At 40.1% G+C, this 18,337-nt stretch overlaps 2 protein-coding genes across 2 annotated transcripts in view; both read left to right on the top strand.

The window, feature by feature from the left end:
* LOC109972852 (PI-PLC X domain-containing protein 1-like) overlaps positions 1-427 on the top strand; it is a 5,977-nt gene extending 5,550 nt beyond the window's left edge. The window contains exon 7 of the mRNA XM_020622040.1: positions 136-427. Within this exon, the coding sequence (XP_020477696.1) occupies positions 136-371 (236 nt within the window). The 3' untranslated portion in view covers positions 372-427. The remainder of the gene's footprint in view (positions 1-135) is intronic.
* Positions 428-560: 133 nt separating this feature from the next.
* Positions 561-18,337, top strand: part of spata20 (spermatogenesis associated 20) — a 38,801-nt gene continuing 21,024 nt past the window's right edge. Inside the window, exons 1-13 of the mRNA XM_020622038.1 lie at positions 561-850; positions 2,116-2,244; positions 2,349-2,413; positions 2,633-2,787; positions 2,885-3,028; positions 3,673-3,874; positions 3,983-4,113; positions 4,350-4,454; positions 5,043-5,117; positions 6,605-6,817; positions 7,157-7,349; positions 9,495-9,663; positions 14,698-14,906. Coding sequence (XP_020477694.1) covers positions 657-850; positions 2,116-2,244; positions 2,349-2,413; positions 2,633-2,787; positions 2,885-3,028; positions 3,673-3,874; positions 3,983-4,113; positions 4,350-4,454; positions 5,043-5,117; positions 6,605-6,817; positions 7,157-7,349; positions 9,495-9,663; positions 14,698-14,906 — 1,984 coding nt within the window. The 5' untranslated portion in view covers positions 561-656. The remainder of the gene's footprint in view (positions 851-2,115; positions 2,245-2,348; positions 2,414-2,632; positions 2,788-2,884; positions 3,029-3,672; positions 3,875-3,982; positions 4,114-4,349; positions 4,455-5,042; positions 5,118-6,604; positions 6,818-7,156; positions 7,350-9,494; positions 9,664-14,697; positions 14,907-18,337) is intronic.

Here is an 18,337-nt window from a genome sequence, read left to right as displayed (position 1 = left end):
GTGTGTGGGTGGGTGGGGTGGTGTGTGTGTGTGTGTGTGTGGGGCGGCGGGCAGGAGTTGCTGAATTAATGGCATGTACAACTGATCCTACAGGGAGATTCAAATGCTGATCTTAACTGTGCAAATGACCTGCAGGATTGTTTGTATGCGGCTTGAACCTGACACTTCCAGAAAACACCAGGATACTCAAGTACATCCTTCGTCTCTGTGACAACTTTGCCAACGTCATACAGAGGAGTCTCCCAAAGCTGCTGCGATGGGTGAAACAGCAAGCAGCCCTAACACCTATGAATATTGTCGCCTCGGACTTGGTGACTCGAGATAACTTTGTCTCGACGGTTGTCCAGCTCAACAAAATAAGTGTAAAATAAGTGAATTCATGGTGGAGAGCCAAATTTTCGTTTTTCGATCATCTTTTCCTTTACAACTCTTTCTTTCTATCTCACAAACCACTGATGTGTTATCTGAAGAACAAACACACACTGATTGTTACAAGTGTCACTGGCCTGTTAGCGCGCCATCATGTGTCAATTTATGGGATTGCAATAAAGCATTTCCCTCTTGCCTGTAACTTGTGGCCGGTTTGTTAACACTTTAGTAAGCCAACAACACTTGTTAGCTTGCTAAAGTAAATAAGACGCACTCAGTAGACTAGGATGTTAAGGCTAGCATGGCGTCGGTCGACGTCCAGAAAGAGCGTGGAGCCTGCACGCCTTTTAACAGCTGTTTATTTTGGAGCTGACAGTCCTAAACAGAACTCTGGAGATCACATAAGGTGTTTGAGACAAACTCCCCACCTATCAAGCAACCGGCCACCGCTTCTCCATTCCCAGCCAGCCTGTTACCTCAGGTAAATCTACCGCGGCTAATAATTAGCCTTAGCTAGCGTTAACGCTAGCTATGTTGACATTACTTCGGCATGTTACAACAATAATCTTACGTAACCTAGCTACATAATTCATGGCATGTGACGTTTTGATAGGTGCAGCGTTGCTTGCTGTGAAGATTGTGAATGTGCTTATAGATGAAGAGGACTTGAGTTATGTGAAACTCCAATGCAAAATTAGACACTTGACTTATGTTTGCGTTAACAATTACCAGTAAATATCCCCCGTGCTCAGTGATATTCAAGTAAGGTCTAAATATCTCGGTATGGTCAATTCGGTATGGTCACTTAAGCTACCAAGCCACTTATTACAACATTTTAAGCTCTTTTTCTTGGTACTCCAACAACCATTTTCTGCTAATAGCTAACGCGTTGGTTAAAGTTACATGTTAAAAAAAGAAAAGGTTTTGTGTCAGTTTGTTATACCTTTTCGGCCGAATTTAAAGTAATGGTCAAATATGTATTAAACTGGGTCCAGTCACGTTTTCTATGACATACACTTTTGCACAGAAGGAAAGTCACTTTAAATGAAATAATTTTCATACGAAATTCCACAAGACTGTCTAATGGCTAACAGCTGCAGTGCTTGGCACAGTTAGGTTATTGCAGCTGTAGTAAAGAGGTGTTGAACTATATTCTACAAACGCAGAAGTATAAAAAGAGGTCAAGGTTAATTTAATATTAACGTCATGCATGCTGGTTAAAAGAACTTAATGTTATTTACGGTTAGCCGGGCTCCACTGAGCAAACATTGACATTAGCATAGCACCACAAAATGTGTCCCAACATTTAATACATTTATGCTTTGCCTGTTATAACCCATGGTTATGACATGTCGACATTGACCGTGTGTTAAGTGATATATTAGTACAGCACATGGACAATCTTTTTCAGTTTTCATATTTGGAATAACATTTCCTCACATAAAAGTTACTAATGCTGTAATAAAAGCTTATTAATTTAGTCACCAGGAAGTATTATGTTTCCTAATTAGCACAGGAACTGTTGATGAAAGAAAACAGAGCAATTATTTTCTTGTGTATATAGCAGTTAGATTGATTCTCAAAGAAACAAATAAATGCATGGTAACAAACTGAACAAATCTGTCTGTACCACACTTTTTTTTGGTAAATATCTTGATTCCCTGCTTTTTGAAAGCCCTCAAAATGATGCGTTTTCTGTTTTGTTACCAACAAATAAACTCAAATTGTAAATATGTTTGTGTCCAGTCCGTCTGTCTTCATGAGCATGGCATCAGGGGGGGAAACGCCACCATTCATACCTCACAGACACACCAACAGGTTAGCCAAAGAGAGGTCACCCTACCTGCTACAACATGCACACAACCCTGTTGACTGGTGAGTGACTTTAAAGTACACGTGTACACAGTCTAAAAGCTGATGTTGTATATATTAATGCAATAAACTAATGATAACCCTGTGCAGTGCAATCTTTGTTTAAGGTATCCATGGGGACAGGATGCTTTTGATAAAGCAAAAAATGAAGACAAACCCATCTTCTTATCAGGTAACACAGTTCCCTTGGAGCCATTGCACTCTGATTGTCCTAATATTTCAGTGTGGGGAAAAAAAAGAATTAAACATTACTCCATGTAAATCATACTTAGACACATCTGATATGAGATAATATTCACCTTACTAGATTTCATACTGACTTACTATAGTTGTGTTTGTAGTGGAACTGAAATGTGTTTCCTGTAAATGTCTATCTATGCCTGGCCTCAAGTGGGCTACTCAACATGCCACTGGTGCCACGTGATGGAGAGGGAGTCTTTTGAGGATGAAGAAATAGGTAAAGTGCTTAGTGACAACTTTGTCTGTATCAAAGTAGACCGAGAAGAGAGACCTGATGTGGACAAGGTCTACATGACCTTTGTTCAGGTTAGTGGACATGCCTACTTACATTTAGTTTTCCTCACACAAGCCTCTTATAGTGTCTCTCTGCTAATACTTTTGTTTTGGTTGCTATTGTCTACAGGCAACTAGTGGAGGTGGAGGTTGGCCTATGAGTGTGTGGTTGACCCCTGACCTTCGACCTTTCATCGGAGGGACCTACTTCCCTCCTAGAGACCAGGGAAGAAGACCTGGGCTCAAGACAGTCCTTAACAGAATCATGGAACAGGTCAGACAGATTGTTTCATATCAGTAGTTTCATGTTTAACCAACTGAAATGAGATTATCGATCTTTTGATCTAACTTTCAGCAAGAGTGTGACTATGCATATTTCCCAAAATGTTGAACTTTTAGCTTAACCTTTGCACAGTATTTGGATATTATTACTTTCATATGATATATTTCATAACAGTGGGGAAGAGTGTCAACTTCAAGTGTGTACATAGAACAAAAAATGTTGCTACTGAATTGCTATTTAATTATTATGACTTAATTAATATGGTGCATTTACCTGTTTCTTTGAGAATCACTAACAGCTTGATTCAAGAAAATAATTGCCCTGTGCTCTCTTATCAACAGTTCCTGTGCGAATTTGGGAATATAATGCCTTCTGGTGGCAAAATTATTGACTTTAATATACACATCTGTACTTTTTTTTAATATGTGGAAATACTGTTGCAAATATGAAAACTGAAAAGAGATGTGTGTCTGAAAGGTTCTTGTATTGTATTAATATATCCCTTAACAGGCAGTTGTTGACAAGTGATGACCATGGGTCATAATAGGCAAAGACTAAGTGTTAGCTTAGCAGTATGTTGTCAGCCTTGTGCACCATCTTTGTCAGCCCAACGTAGTATGTGACTTGCTCCTCAGTGGCTAAATAACCGTCCTGCTTTGGAGTCCACTGGGGAGAAGATCCTTGAAGCACTAAAGACAGGCACAAGCATCGCTGCAAACGCAGGGGAAGGTCCTCCACTTGCATCAGATGTTGCTAATCGCTGCTTCCAGCAGTTGGCTCATTCATATGAGGAGGAGTACGGCGGCTTCAGAGACGCTCCCAAGTTCCCCACACCGGGTAAGCACAATAAAACCCTGAATATTCATTTAGACTAATTCACCTCTGTTGGACCTCAGTTGGACCTCACTGTTTCTCTCTGCCCCGTCTTTCTCCCTCACGCCATAGTAAATCTGATGTTCCTCATGTCATACTGGTCTGTGAATCGCTCCACTTCAGAAGGGGTCGAGGCCCTTCAAATGGCCTTGCACACGCTCCGCATGATGGCGCTGGGAGGCATCCATGACCACGTGGCACAGGTCCATAGTGCTGGTTATCGAACTTTGATACATTTATGGCACCGATCGAATTACTTCAATACCTTTGAGTATTGAAAAATGCATTTCTACGTTTTTATTTATTGGTGTAAATGTTAACAGAACTTATGGTTGTGGTAAATAAGTTGACTTTTTATTTAATGAAAGTTTAATTAATAGAAATAATTGTGTATATATTGTATCGCTTTGATTGCCATGTTTACGTCTCTCTCTCTCAGGGTTTTCATCGTTACTCTACAGATTCCTCTTGGCATGTTCCCCACTTTGAAAAGATGCTGTATGACCAGGCTCAGCTGGCTGTGGCCTACATAACTGCCTCCCAGGTGTGTGTGTGTGTGTGTGTGTGTGATTGTCTCTGTGTTTTTTCTTTTTGTACCTGACAGGTTAATTATGCCTCCACCATTACTGTCTTTCTGTTATCCATGGAATTTAAAGCCATATTACCCAGTCAGCAAAAGCCATCAGTGTGTGACTTGGAGTAACTTCAGAGTAAATACAAACACTTACAGTGACAGTAAGGTTACTGAGAACTGTATATACACTTTAAAAAAGCTCAGTTCAGACTGATTATAACAGATTCCAACTGCACTGTTGAACTAAGATCCAGGACTAAGCAGTGGAATCTGATTGCAGTAGTTTCACATGAGTGTATAATGGGCTGTCCTGATTTTCAGAGTAGACACAAACTATGAAACAAAAAGTTAATTAGGACACAAGAAAGAAGGCAAACACAGACTCACATACATGCAGGACGTGTTTGTGTTTAATGAGGCTATAGACGCTACCTCAGCATTTGCACTGGATGCTGCTGTTGATCCTGCATATAAATCACATGAGGGTATCTTTAAGGTTATGCTAAGGTTGAATCCTGATTCTGAGCAGGTGTGTGCTTTGTATTTCTGCTTTTCCAGGTATCAGGTGAACAGTTGTTTGCAGATGTTGCTAAGGGTATACTGCTCTACGTCTCCAGAGACCTGAGTGACAAGGTGAATCATCTGTAGCTCTTCTCTGCATGTTTCTGGGTTACTGGACTTACTGGTCTTACTGGACCATGTGTCTTCACTAAGGCACTGAGGTGAAGGAAAACTTGTAAAGCAAGAGGTTTATTGCATTAAGAATATATAGAAGTCAGGATAAGGTTACAGATGAAGGTATGGTGTGAGGTAAGGTTACTGTTATTGTAATGTTTGGGGATATGGGTTTGCAATGTAAAATCATTTAAAGAGCAATCCAATCTGTAGACTGTTGTCACATTGTCTTTGCTGCTAATAAAGCGTGTGTCCATCTGTCTGTTCATACATCCACGAGGACAAGAGTTGGACCCCAGTGACAAACAGCTCCTTAAAGCCTTTGCTGCCCTCTAATGTTCAGTCCTTTATTTCCTTTTTGATTAATGAGTCGACACCAGCAAACGAGGGCACAATTAAAACCACACTCATTGCAATCATTATATTCCTCAAGATTGATTATGTAATTATACACTAATGAATTTATACCTCAGAAGTAATTTACTGTAGACTGCATGTTTCTTTATCTCTGCTATGGTTGGGATCTTCCCTCAGTAGATTCTTGGAGTTCTCGTCATACCTTTAAAAATGCTCTCCACTGCTGTGTACGGCCCCGGAGAAAGGGCTTACATGACAATGTGCACAGTCCCTTGAAGTACTGATTAATTGATTATTGTGTTGTGAATAAAATGTACCAGCACTGTTGCACCATTGGTCTGTCCTGCTCAATTGGCAGCAGGTGCATAGTCTCCTTAAGTAGGTCACATAGCAGCCGCTGGTGTCTGCAGACTACATCAAAATCTCCAGGAAGGCAAACAGCAGTGTTCAAAACATGTATTTCAACTCACCACCCTGTGCAAGGTGACAAGGTGCAAAAGTACTTGAAGACAGACTTTTTAATATTTCATCTTCATCAAGGCATGGTTACTTGGTCTCCATAGCTAGTCAGTATTTATGACGAATACTTTTGAGTACAGGTGTAAATCTACATATGTAAATGATGTTAGATAATATCAGTCTAACAGAAAGTAAACATTAGACATTAAATAACAAAAATTGTCCAAGTGAAACATTTGTAACCTATCAAATTAAAAGATCACAAAAGCATTGGAGCAGTATTCATACCCAGAGATTGCAAAGTTTTCAAAAAAAATATTTTAAAAAAATTGCCTTTCAACACAAACACCTTTGTGTGTACAGTTCTTAGCCTAAAAAAGACAAAAAAAAAAACAACCCTGTGATATCATTAGGCTTTATTTGCAGGATGTTACACACTGGGAGTGTGCGGTTTAAAAGACATGGGCATTTGTCAGGGAGGTTCTGATGTAAGACGCTACTGAGTTTCATTATGTGAAATGTAGCTTGAGTGATTTTGTAGCTTTGGAACTAAATGCTGGGATATTTTGGACTATTGCAAATTCCCCTCTCTTTCCACCTCATCCATTCCTGTCTGTCTTCTCAAACAGTCGGGGGGTTTCTACAGCGCAGAGGATGCAGACTCTGTTCCAGCATCGGGAGGGCCAAAAAAACGTGAGGGGGCCTTCTGTGTCTGGACAGCCTCAGAAGTTCGGGAGCTGTTGCCAGATGTGGTGGAGGGTGCCACCGGAGTTGCTACGCAAGCAGACATCTTCATGCATCATTATGGGGTCAAGGAGCAGGGCAATGTTGCTCCAGAACAGGTACTTAGAATGGATGGAAAGACTGAATTTGGAAAAACTATTTATTAAAAAATTAAGAAAATCTGGATTCAGCTATTGTATTTATATGGACATATAAATCTGAGACCTGTCCAGGGTGTACCCCGCCTTTCGCCCGCAGCTGGCTGGGATTGGCTCCAGCCCCCCGTGACCCCGTTTGGGACTAAGCGGTTTAGAAAATGGATGGATGGATATAAATCTGATAAACTGGGTTATGTTATTCAGAAGCTGGCCCACTAAGTCATTAATATGACAGTGCTGCAGTCGGTATGAGTACATTTCTGTGAGCAGTCTCTCATCCCCTGTACTGTATGTTGCCAGGACCCCCACGGGGAGCTGCAGGGCCAGAATGTGCTGATCGTGCGTTATTCAGTGGAGTTAACGGCTGCTCACTTTGGAATCAGTGTTAAAAAAGTCACTGAGCTCATGTCCTCTGCCAGAGCCAAAATGGCAGAAGTGAGGAAGAGTCGGCCACGCCCACACCTGGACACAAAGATGCTGGCCTCCTGGAATGGTAAGACAGGTTTACACTACAGCACTAGGACTGTTTTGGCAACAATATCCACTGTCCATTAGTGAGGCCATCCTAACATGACAGTTGCCTGTACAGGGAGATCTTTTTGCATCTTGTTATTGTTGGTTGAACTCTGGGTAATTTAGCCATTAATTTGTGCTGGTGCTGAACCAGACCTTAACAGCATTGTTAGTACAGTAATTGATTAAGAGAGAATTGATGCTAATGTATAATGGTTCGACTTCACTAAGTTGACCATAATCAAAATATTGTCTCGGAGAGTAATGTTTCTGCATTTACATTATTCATTTGCAATTGCCTGTTGCAGTTGTTCCCTGCTCAAAAAATGAAATATTTGAGCCTGTCAGTGCTCGAGGTGCCTGAACACTAAAATCGCGTTCTTGTATTGAATATATATGTGGTTACATGTTAGTATACCTGCCTCAGGGTACATAGCCTGCAAATGCTGTTTATTCTTTTCTGTGACAGATGATTGTTAGATTTTTTTTATCCTTCTCTCAGAATATTTGATTGATGTTGGTGTTATTACCTACTATCTTGCACTTCTTTAAATCAGGTGGAACTAGAGTCAGATATAAAATTTGGCATAAATGAAAATTATTTTGTACTTTGACATTGGTACTGGTTGAACGTCAATTTATACATACAAACATAGACAAATTTATTTTTTAGGAGTATGTAGCTATAGTGTAGATTACTCTAGAGCATACGTGTCAAACTCAAGGCCCGTGGGCTGAATGCAGCCCGCCGGATCATTTTCTGTGGTCCTTGAAAGCTTAAAATGCATATGATTGTTTTGAAATACAAGTCTATACTAATTGAAGGAGCAATCCCTGGTAGGCTAGTGGTTAAGGCGCAGCGCTCTCGCTGCTGCAGCCCGGTTTGAATCAGGGTTGCGTCAGGAAGGGCATCCGGTGTAAAACACGTGCCAAATGTCAACATGCGAGTCGTCAGTGTGACGATTCGCTGTGGCGACCCCTAAAGGGGAAAAGCCGAAAGTGACTTTCTTTCACTAATTGAAAACGTACAGACCATAAACTACATCTCCCACAATGCACGTCGATTTCAGGACCCATGAAGTATTGGCATCCTGCTACTAGATGGAAGTGTTTATCCTCCAGCATTTAACCAGCAACTTCCTGACAAGTGGAAATGAGAAATACCAACAATTAATCCCACAATGTCCAAGAAGAGAAAGGTTGATGCAGAAGGAAGGTAATTTAACGAAAGGTGGGAAAGTGAGTATACTGCTTCAAGGAGAAAACCCATGTGGCTCCAAACATGGAACTAAGTATGCTAAATTTAGCCTCCAAGAAAAACAACAATTTGTCAAAGATTTAAAAGCCAGACTGCAGTTGTAGCAGGAAATGTGCAAAAAAGCTACAGCAAAAATACAGCTGGCTTGATGTTATTGTTGAGGAAAAAATATTTTGAATTTTTCAAATTTATTTTATTGAGGAAAAAGTTGTTGCAGTCTGTTCAAGTTCATATTTCTGGTTAAATCATTGTCAGTTTTAGACTGTTCAATAAATGTTAATCTTGTTTGGCCCGCAGCTGTGACTGTGGTTTAATTTTCGGCCCTTGTGTGATTTGAGTTTGACAGCCCTGCTCTAGAGTCTAGTTGTAACTTTGCATTAGTGTGATGTCAGTTTGGACCAGAATATTTTCAGAGATGTGATTAATTCCGAGAACAGTAAGCGGACCACACATACATGTACATAAACAGCCACACACATTTTGACAAATTTTGCTACCAGTGCTGATGACTCAAGACAGTGTATTAGGGAAGTAACAAGCCTCTGCGATCCCATGAATGTGCCAGTTAGATGCAAGACTCTCAAGCAATTCCTCTATTAATTACTTGTCCTCAACTGGATCGCTTTGAAGACCAGGCTGTGCACTCACGCAGCTTTGAAACACTACATGAAAGAGGAGTGGAGGGAAAGAAGTAGGAATGGATGTAGAGAGGAAAGAGATGAGAAAAGTTCAAAGAGTGTGAAAATAACCAAGCTGGGACTGAGGTACAGCTACACAATGGGATCTGAAAGGAAAGCTGACATGTACTTAGAACTAATCATCCTGTCACATCCACCAACAGCACCTCTACTACTTCTTCCCCTTCAGGTCTGATGCTGTCAGCCTATGCTCGTGTTGGAGCTGTACTGGGGGACAAGGCCTTGCTGGAGAGGGCGGTGCAGGCTGGCAAATTCCTAAAGGAACACCTGTGGGATGCTGAACGACAGACCATCCTCAGATCCTGTTACCGTGGAGACCAGATGGAGGTGCAACAGATGTAAGAGACTGATTAGTGTGTCTGCAGTGTACGTAGAGAAGATAAAAGGGTGAGGATGGGTCTGTGTAATGCTTATCAGTTTGATCTGCCATATAAAAATAAAAAACAATAGAACATTGAATTTAGTTTTATAGAATCCCTCAGTTCTATTTGTCAGATGAATTTAGTTCAGTTTCATTTTCTATTTCAGTTCAGTTTTACTTGTATAGTGCCAGATCACAGCAAAAATCATCTCAGGGCACTTTTTGGGTTGCTGAGCCCCAATTTTATTTGGCATATGATTGGCCAGCAGGGCAGTCCAACTGAGAATGCTTTAGAAGCAACACAATACGCAGTACAGTCACACAAATACACAGTCTCCTTTTGATTGTACACCACCACTCCAGGTGTCCTCACTCTGCCCTAGTTATTGTCGATGAGTGAGTATAAAATGCTACAGAATCAGCAGAAAAATATGTCAGTAGTCCCACAGCATGCATGATGAAATGCATGCAATTTTAAACATACACATGGACAGATACACACTCGAGCCTAAACACTCTGGCCTTGTTCCACAGCTTGTGCCTCATTCGTAACTGTCCAATTCAGGAGAATGCTTACAACAGGTACTTTTCTTAAGCCTGTTTTAGTTTCCATACACAGATATTTCACTCTGTCATTTCAGGCACATATGGGCCATGGACTAATTTACAAGGAGGAATGGTGGGTACTGGGACTAACTGGGTTAATAAGCTGTGGAAGTGCTGAGGAGCCACTGCCATAGTTTTTCTGTGACCCTTGCCTGGCATGGGGTGCTTGAGTCTTACTGCTCTCTTCTGGGAGTTCAGGGAGGTCTGAGAATGAGAGCAGTGAAACTGGTGGTCTTGACTCAGTTAGAATTGCTTTGTCTTCATGTTTGGTAATGTGCAGTTTGTTTTGCATTGATTTGATCAGAGATTACTTTTCAGTGAGCTTTTTTCTGCATATTCTTTGGTAGTGACGTGTGTATGTCTGCAGGTTGTGTATTTGTTTTGTTGAGCTTTGGTGGCTATTGTAGGTCATGTTAACTACCTAGATGTTTTATTTAGCCCTCCCATAGCATGATGCTGCCACCACCATGCTTCACTATAGCATTAATATGAGACAGGTGATGAGCAATGTGTAGTGCTTGGATTTCTACCCAGGGAGTTACATTTGTCTCATCAGACCAGAGAAGCTTCCTCCTGATGCTTAGGGTGCTATAAATCCAGCTGCTGTATGGCTTTTACCCAAAGTGGTTTCTGTCTAGCCTCTTTACTATCAAGGCCTGATTGATGGAGAGCTGCATAGATGGTCGTCCTCCCATCTCTGTACAGCACCTCTGAAGCTCTGTTAGTGTGACTGTTGGGTTCTTGGTCAACTCCATCACCAAGGTTGCTCTTGCCTAGTTACTCTGGTTCCTCTGCCTAGTTATTCATCTTCCTTTCCACAATTATGGAGGCCACTGTGCTCTGGGGAACACTCAAAGCTTTAGAAGTTGTTAAATACTCTTGCCATGATCCACACCCCTCCATACAGTTTTACTGTGGAGGTCTTCAGAGGCCTCCTTAGACTTGCTTTATAACTTGAAATGAAGTGTGAATTGTATGGACATGTGTATGCTGTTCAAAACTTACTTAAGCCAAGATGATGCACCTGACAACAATTTGAAGTGATGCAACAAAGAATCTTAAAAACAAAAAACGGTACATTTCAGTTTTTATTTTTAAGACTTTTGCATGAAATATATTATTATTAAGTGTAGATGGAGAGAAGTGGCAATTTTAGCCATTTAAAGTTAAATTTACAACACAAAGCCAGAAATGAAGGGATCTAAGTAGTTTCTGAAGCCACTGTATGTACGCTGCATGGGCAAAAGTATATGCATAGCTGAACAAAGTGGCAATCTGAATTTTTAACCATATGTAATTATTGAACATGTCATTTCAAAATGGTTGGCATTATTATGCTCTGTGAAGGCTTTCCACGAGATTTTAGAACCTGGCTGCAAGAATTTGCTCCCATTTGCCACACCAAACTGGGACAACCATTTAAGTGCAGTATGGACTTGGTTTTGTGTACGAGGGAAACAGCCTTACTCAACCTGATAGTAAACAGAATATCTGGGTTTTGCAATTTGATGATATCTACGATATAATGGCTTGCACCTTTTTGCCATTTCTTTTATTAAATAAGTGATTAATGATTGAGAAAATAATATAAAATTATCTTTAGCATTAGTGTTTTCATGGGGATTTGCAGATAACTATAAGATTACATAAGATTACTACTAGCACCACTGGTCAGTAAGCTTTATGCTTAAGTCTGAGCCAAAGTTGTACTCTAATGATGTAGTAAACATGTTCTTTTGTTACACCTTCCTATACCTAGGCTTTTATATACAACAATAAGCTAGGTGCATTTCCTCAAAATTGACAAAAGAGATGCAGCAAATGTCAAACAGGATGCAGAAGATAAAGCATTAGGTGTCACCACAGAGCAATTAGTTGAGAGTACAGGAATGTGAGCCAGAGTCCAAGTGTCTCCAGGTTTTCCCCAGGAAACACCAGCTATGTTTTATGATTAATGAGTCAGCGGGGGAAATCGATCTGGTCATCTTACCATTGCTCTGACTTTGTTTACCTTTTTTCTCTCATACAGTTTTATTCTGTTACATTATTATGTGTCATTTCATAACTACATTTTGTAGCACAATTGAGCACATTACATTATTTTCTAACATAAAGGTTATTGCTGTTGTAAAAATGAAGAGACTCAATATGTTTACGTGACCCATATCGTTTTGATAACTTTTCCCTCTAGGCTTATTTGGGGCGAAGTGAAGTAGCTAGCATGTGAGAGAATCATTATGAAGCTGTTCTGAAGGGTCTCTGAGTGAACACACTGACAAGGTGTTTTTATCTCTGCTGTCAGGGAAATGACTCATTTATCATGCAGTAGTAAAGGTGTGCAGGAAAAGGCTGTTGAGTATTTCTGAAGGGCTTTTACATTTTTGTATGTCTGTGAGGCCCTCTTGAGGCTTTTGTTCTTGTGGCTGGAGTAACCACAACTACAGTGGTTGACTAGCTCCTGGAAAAACGGTGAATTTGGCGACCTGTGGACCGGGCAGTCATTTTGCAAGAAATGCTGGCATTTGAGAAGTTTTGGTCATGCATACATAATAATGTTCTGGTCCTACTTGGCACTAAAATGAAGTTTACAGGGAATTTATAGTTGCACATTTTCAACTTTTGTAGTTTTGTCCATCATTTACAGTATATGAGTAATAAAAATAACATTATACTCACCAATGTAGTATCAGAGTTTTGACAATAGCAATATCACTACAGTGAAGTCAGAAGGGGCAACAAGCAAGTTCTTTTACAACAACTTATTTGGAGGTAAAACTGAAGGCAACCACTACTGAAATATAAATAATAGCCCCTTATTGCAGCTGTAAACTATGGACAAATGTAAATGTGGGTCAAAGCTGAACCTATTTATAAGAGACAGTTCTGCAGAACTGTCAGTGGAGTTAATGATGCCCTGACTTTCCATCTAGCACCATCATCAGGTCAAAATTTCAGTCAAAGATTTTTTAAGAAAGATTTAGTCTTGTTTAAAATTTGCCATAATATCAAACTCTAAATAGTTCTTCCCCTTAGGATTGACATCAATGCTCTGTCCAGTGCAAGAGTGTCTGCTGTCTCCTTTCGACTTGTGACTCAGCCAACTCTCTGTCTGAGAAAGATAGTCCCCTCATCTCCCCATGACTTCCTCATGCACTTCATCTCCTCTAAAGCCACCTTCTGTTTTCAGCCTCTTAACCACCAGCCACCAGTCTCGCCTGACACGGCACTATCTGGCTTCCTGTCGCCGCCCGTCCCCCGGCGCTCCTGTAGATAGGGTGCCATTGTAGAAATTGAAGGGGGAAACCAGCGTGGTAGCCCAGAGGAGGCTGCTTGTTGTGGTGGTGAAAACATGGTAGAGGAGAGAAGCTGGTATAACTACAGTTTAGAAAATGAGTTAGAGTCAGGGGAGAGTTTGGTGACACTATACTGATGCTGGGAAGGGCAAGTCTTGTTTAACTGAAAAGTTAATCACAGCATACTGTACACTGGTGGTGGAGAGCAGGTTGAGGCAAATTGGTATCGACGACGAACTCCACGTAGAGAGAAAATCTTTGAAGTGAAATGAGCAAACAGAAATGAAAAGATGAAAGTTCCCTCCAAGGCATTAGAAGGGAGGGAATGTTGGGGGTAAAGGTGGTAAAACTTATGCAAGATGGAGGTGGGATGGTCTAACTTTATTGAGATTGGTCTAATTACTGTGTGCACACAATGGTACTGTACTGTATGTGCATGTACAAATATCTCTAGTGCCTTCTGTGCCAGGTACAGAGGAAGCAGTGAGTAATTTAACATAGAGAAAAATGTTTCAGGGCGAGATCTCACTCATCCTGCTGTTTGTATCATCACCTACAGGATTCAGGTTTTTTTGTGGACTTGTTTTAAAGCTAGTTCTTCTGCCTTGATAGAAAACATGGCTTGATCTTCTTTGGGGCTTGTAAACAAACATTTTCTATATACCGTAAAAGATGTGGAGGAAAACAAAATGCTGAACTAGCTCACCAACATTAAAGCAGTTTCTGCATTCACCTATTATTACCTTCTTAATGAAATATTTGATTTGATTTGATTTATTCTTTCAAACATGTAGAAACAAATGATATCGACACACATAATTTACACAAATCCAACCAATGCTAATCCAATATCAATTTGCTTATACCTAGTACATGTTTGAATGGAGTAGGAAGAAGTCAGACTTATCCAGTCCTACCCCATAACATCATCTTATACAAGAAATTTCATGCATCATTGGCTGCAAGCAGTATCTCAACATAGGTAATTCACTTCTTCACCAGACAAGTAATATACAGAAAATTTAAAACAGAGTGTTTCATTCATGCATTCTTGATTAAATCTCTTATTCTTATTTACTCTCTTATTTACTCCTTCCCTCTGTGTTCTGCAGATCTCCACCTATTTCTGGCTTCCTGGATGACTATGCCTTTGTCATTTGTGGCTTGCTGGACCTCTATGAGGCCACGTTGCAGTTGGAGTGGTTGGAGTGGGCCGAGGAAATGCAGCACAAGCAGGATGTGATGTTCTGGGATGACAAGGGCAGAGGTTACTTCTGCAGTGATCCCAGTGACAGCTCTGTCCTTCTGCAACTGAAAGAGGGTGAGGGATTGTTGCACTGATAAGTGAATTGACGTCACTAGCCTAGATCTTAAAACAAACTTCATCAACTTAGGTACTAAAGGTTTGCCTTTCACCAGACTGAATGTTTTGTTACTTGCCTGTACCATAAAAGTGCCAAAGTTCAATATACAGCCGGTTGTGTGACAGACATTAATATTGCAATGTCAGCAGCATGGCACATGCTACAGTCTGGGCTGGCCAACTAGTGAAATAATGTATTATTTGACACAGTGATCTGTTATTTTTTGTTCTTTGCTTTAAGATGATTTTTTTTTCTTTAGAAAATCATATTAAGCCTTTAGGTTAAGCAGAGAATGGATACAGCACTTCCTGTGACCTTCCTACGACTGCTAGAGATTTATGAGGAGTGTGATTCATTATTATTTCTGTTATATGAAAGCTAGCAGAAATTTAACATTGTAACTTAAGCATTTTCTCATTATTAAGTCTCACAGGTTAATCATTTATTAGAGTTTTATTAAGATTTTATTTAAGTTTTTATAGGTTTAACATTTTACAGGCGTTGCCAGTTGGGGATGATTAAGTGGCTCCTCAAAGTAATTTGTAAAGCCATAATGTGATTACCCAGAAAGCCTACAACCTTGCTGCACAGTGGCTAAATGCCAAAGTCACCATTCTTAAAATAACAATGCTAAAATGCAGCTGTTTGGCAAGTTTAAAGATTACTGTGTGCCCACAACACAGAGTACAGCAGAGGCTGATGGGAATGTTTTGGACAAATTGGAGTTGTCGTAATGATGGAGGAACACAAATTTTTGAACTCGATGTTAATGGCAATCCATCCAGTAGTTTTTGAGACATTTGGTTCAAATCCAAAAATGTCAACGTCATGCTGGTGTGAGTCAGGTGTTCATCAAAGCCATTAGGATTCATCCTCTGGCGACCATGAATTTCTTTATGAATGTTGGCACAACATTCAGCTTTGACCAGGTGATAATCTAGAATCAGCTGGTTCCAATCCTCTGGGGACCATGAATGTCTGTATATAATTTTGGAACAAACCAACATTTCTGTCCCTATAGTCATGCCAAGTATCAGCATTCATTTCTGCTCAAAAAGCACAAAAACAGTCTAATTTTGGATGTTCTATTCAATTGTAGAAAATAAATAAAGCATTAATACTGCTGCTGGTGGCTGTGGCTCTAATAGGATGAGAGAAGGGAGGAAATATTGATGGACAGATGAAGGATTAATCACACCGCTGCAGCATAACTCAGGCTCAGACACATTCAATAATGGGTGAATAGCTCAGACAGATGAATAAATACAGTGTTTGAGGCCTGCACAGCAGTGAGTTTGCTCATTTCAGCACAATGCCACAATATGACCACAATGATTTGAATGTGCAGAAGATGCATGAATGAATGCATTTCTGTAATTTATTCAAACAAAGGAAGCCTTTATGGTTTGGTGTAATCATTCATTCATCTACTCATTCGTTACCTGTCTTTCATACTGTTCCAATATCCTTCTCCTTATCAATGAATCCTCCGGTAAACCAGATGGCAGCTTTTGCTGTAATATTGCATGTCTATTTCTCTCCACTGCTACACTACAACCACAGGAGAGGACGGAAGCAAGGATCAATAGATAGCTAGAGGATAGAAAAGGGGGAGCGTAGGAATATTGACCTTCCCTATCTACTGCCAGCACCGTGCGGCACTCACCCACTCGGGTTAAGGTCCCACCCCATGAAAGCAAACTACTGCTCTGATTCTTCAGCTACTTTGATCACCAGACCTGTCAAATCTGACTTCGTTCTCTCTGTCAGTCCATCTGCCCCTGACAGACTGAAACAGCACAGAATGTGTATGATGGAATCTGAAATCAGCGGTCTGCCCCTGCCTCATCCCAATTTTATTTTAACTTCATCCTAAATCATTTTCCTCTCTATTTTTCTTGAGTCCTGTGTTGCTCTCAAACCCTGTCTTTCAGTTGATTTATAAGGTGCATAAAATGTAACAGCACTAAAGCATTTCATCTTAAAGTGACAGAAAACAACTACAGTAAATTATTCAGCAATAAGAGTAATTAACCAGTGGGCAAATAGATGCAGGGTGAGGTTTCTTTTCTGCTGAAAAATTTCCTTATGAAGAAGAGCTGTTCATTTTTTTAAAGTAAAATAGCAATCTTTCAGTTTTTTGTGGTGGTTTTCAAATGGTATGTTGAACTTTTAGTCAAGCAGCATGGCTTCAGGGATGACAGTGTTGGTCGGATTGTTTGGACCTTGGTCCAGACTCAGAAATACCTCGATGACTACTGAGTGGATTTTCATTACATTGGGGACATTCGTGGTCCTCAGAAGATACAGGGCCTTCTGACTTTGGTGGTCTCCTGACTTCTCTTGTAGTAACACCATGATGTTAACATTGTTGTTTTTTAGTGAAATGTACCAACAGTTATTGCATTGATTGCCATGAAATTGACAGAGATATCCATAGTGCCCAGAGGATGAATCTCAATGACTTTTGGTAAGCTTCCCGGCTGAACAACTAGTGTAGTAGGTTGATGTATGTGATTTTAATTGAAATATCTCAGAAGCTACTTGATAAAAACCACACAATTTGGAACAGACACTCATCTTCTTCATGATGAGTGTAACAATTTTGGTGATCCCGGACTTCATCACATCAGAACTATGTTTCATCCAGAACTTGGTTTGTTACCAAACACCTAAAAACAATAAGATTTCCATCGGCCTCAGCTGTACCTTGTGTTTAGTGCCAATTCTCAAAAGTGAGCAGGCTAACAAGCTAAACTTTGGCAATGAAAGTGTTCTAAAAACTACTATACAATTAAAAGATAAAATCAGCATATCACATATACAAATATGTATGCAACAAATATGTAAGTCTGCTGTCTTCTTACTGTACAAATAAGCTTGTTTAAGTCATTATGTAGGTTAATGTTAGAAAGCTGCGTAATCTCAATATCTTTGGCTAAAAGAGTGCACAGAGGGGTTGATGGGATATACAGTAAATACAGTGGGTACGGAAAGTATTCAGACCCCCTTAAATTTTTCACTCTTTGTTGTATTACAGCCATATGCTAAAATCATTTAAGTTCATTTTTTTCCTCATTAATGTACACACAGCACCCCATATTGACAGAAAAACACAGAATTTTTGACATTTTTGCAGATTTATTAAAAAAGAAAAACTGAAATATCACATGGTCATAAGTATTCAGACCCTTTGCTCAGTATTTAGTAGAAGCACCCTTTTGAGCTAATACAGCCATGAGTCTTTTTGGGAATGATGCAACAAGTTTTTCACACCTGCATTTGGGGATCCTCTGCCATTCCTCCTTGCAGATCCTCGCCAGTTCTGTCAGGTTGGATGGTAAACATTGGTTGACATTTTCAGGTCTCTCCAGAGATGCTCAATGGG

Source organism: Monopterus albus, unplaced genomic scaffold (genome assembly GCF_001952655.1).
Source record: "Monopterus albus unplaced genomic scaffold, M_albus_1.0 scaffold271.1, whole genome shotgun sequence".
In the NCBI taxonomy this organism is placed as follows: Eukaryota; Metazoa; Chordata; class Actinopteri; order Synbranchiformes; family Synbranchidae; genus Monopterus; species Monopterus albus.
This window is presented reverse-complemented; position numbering and strand designations above follow the sequence as displayed.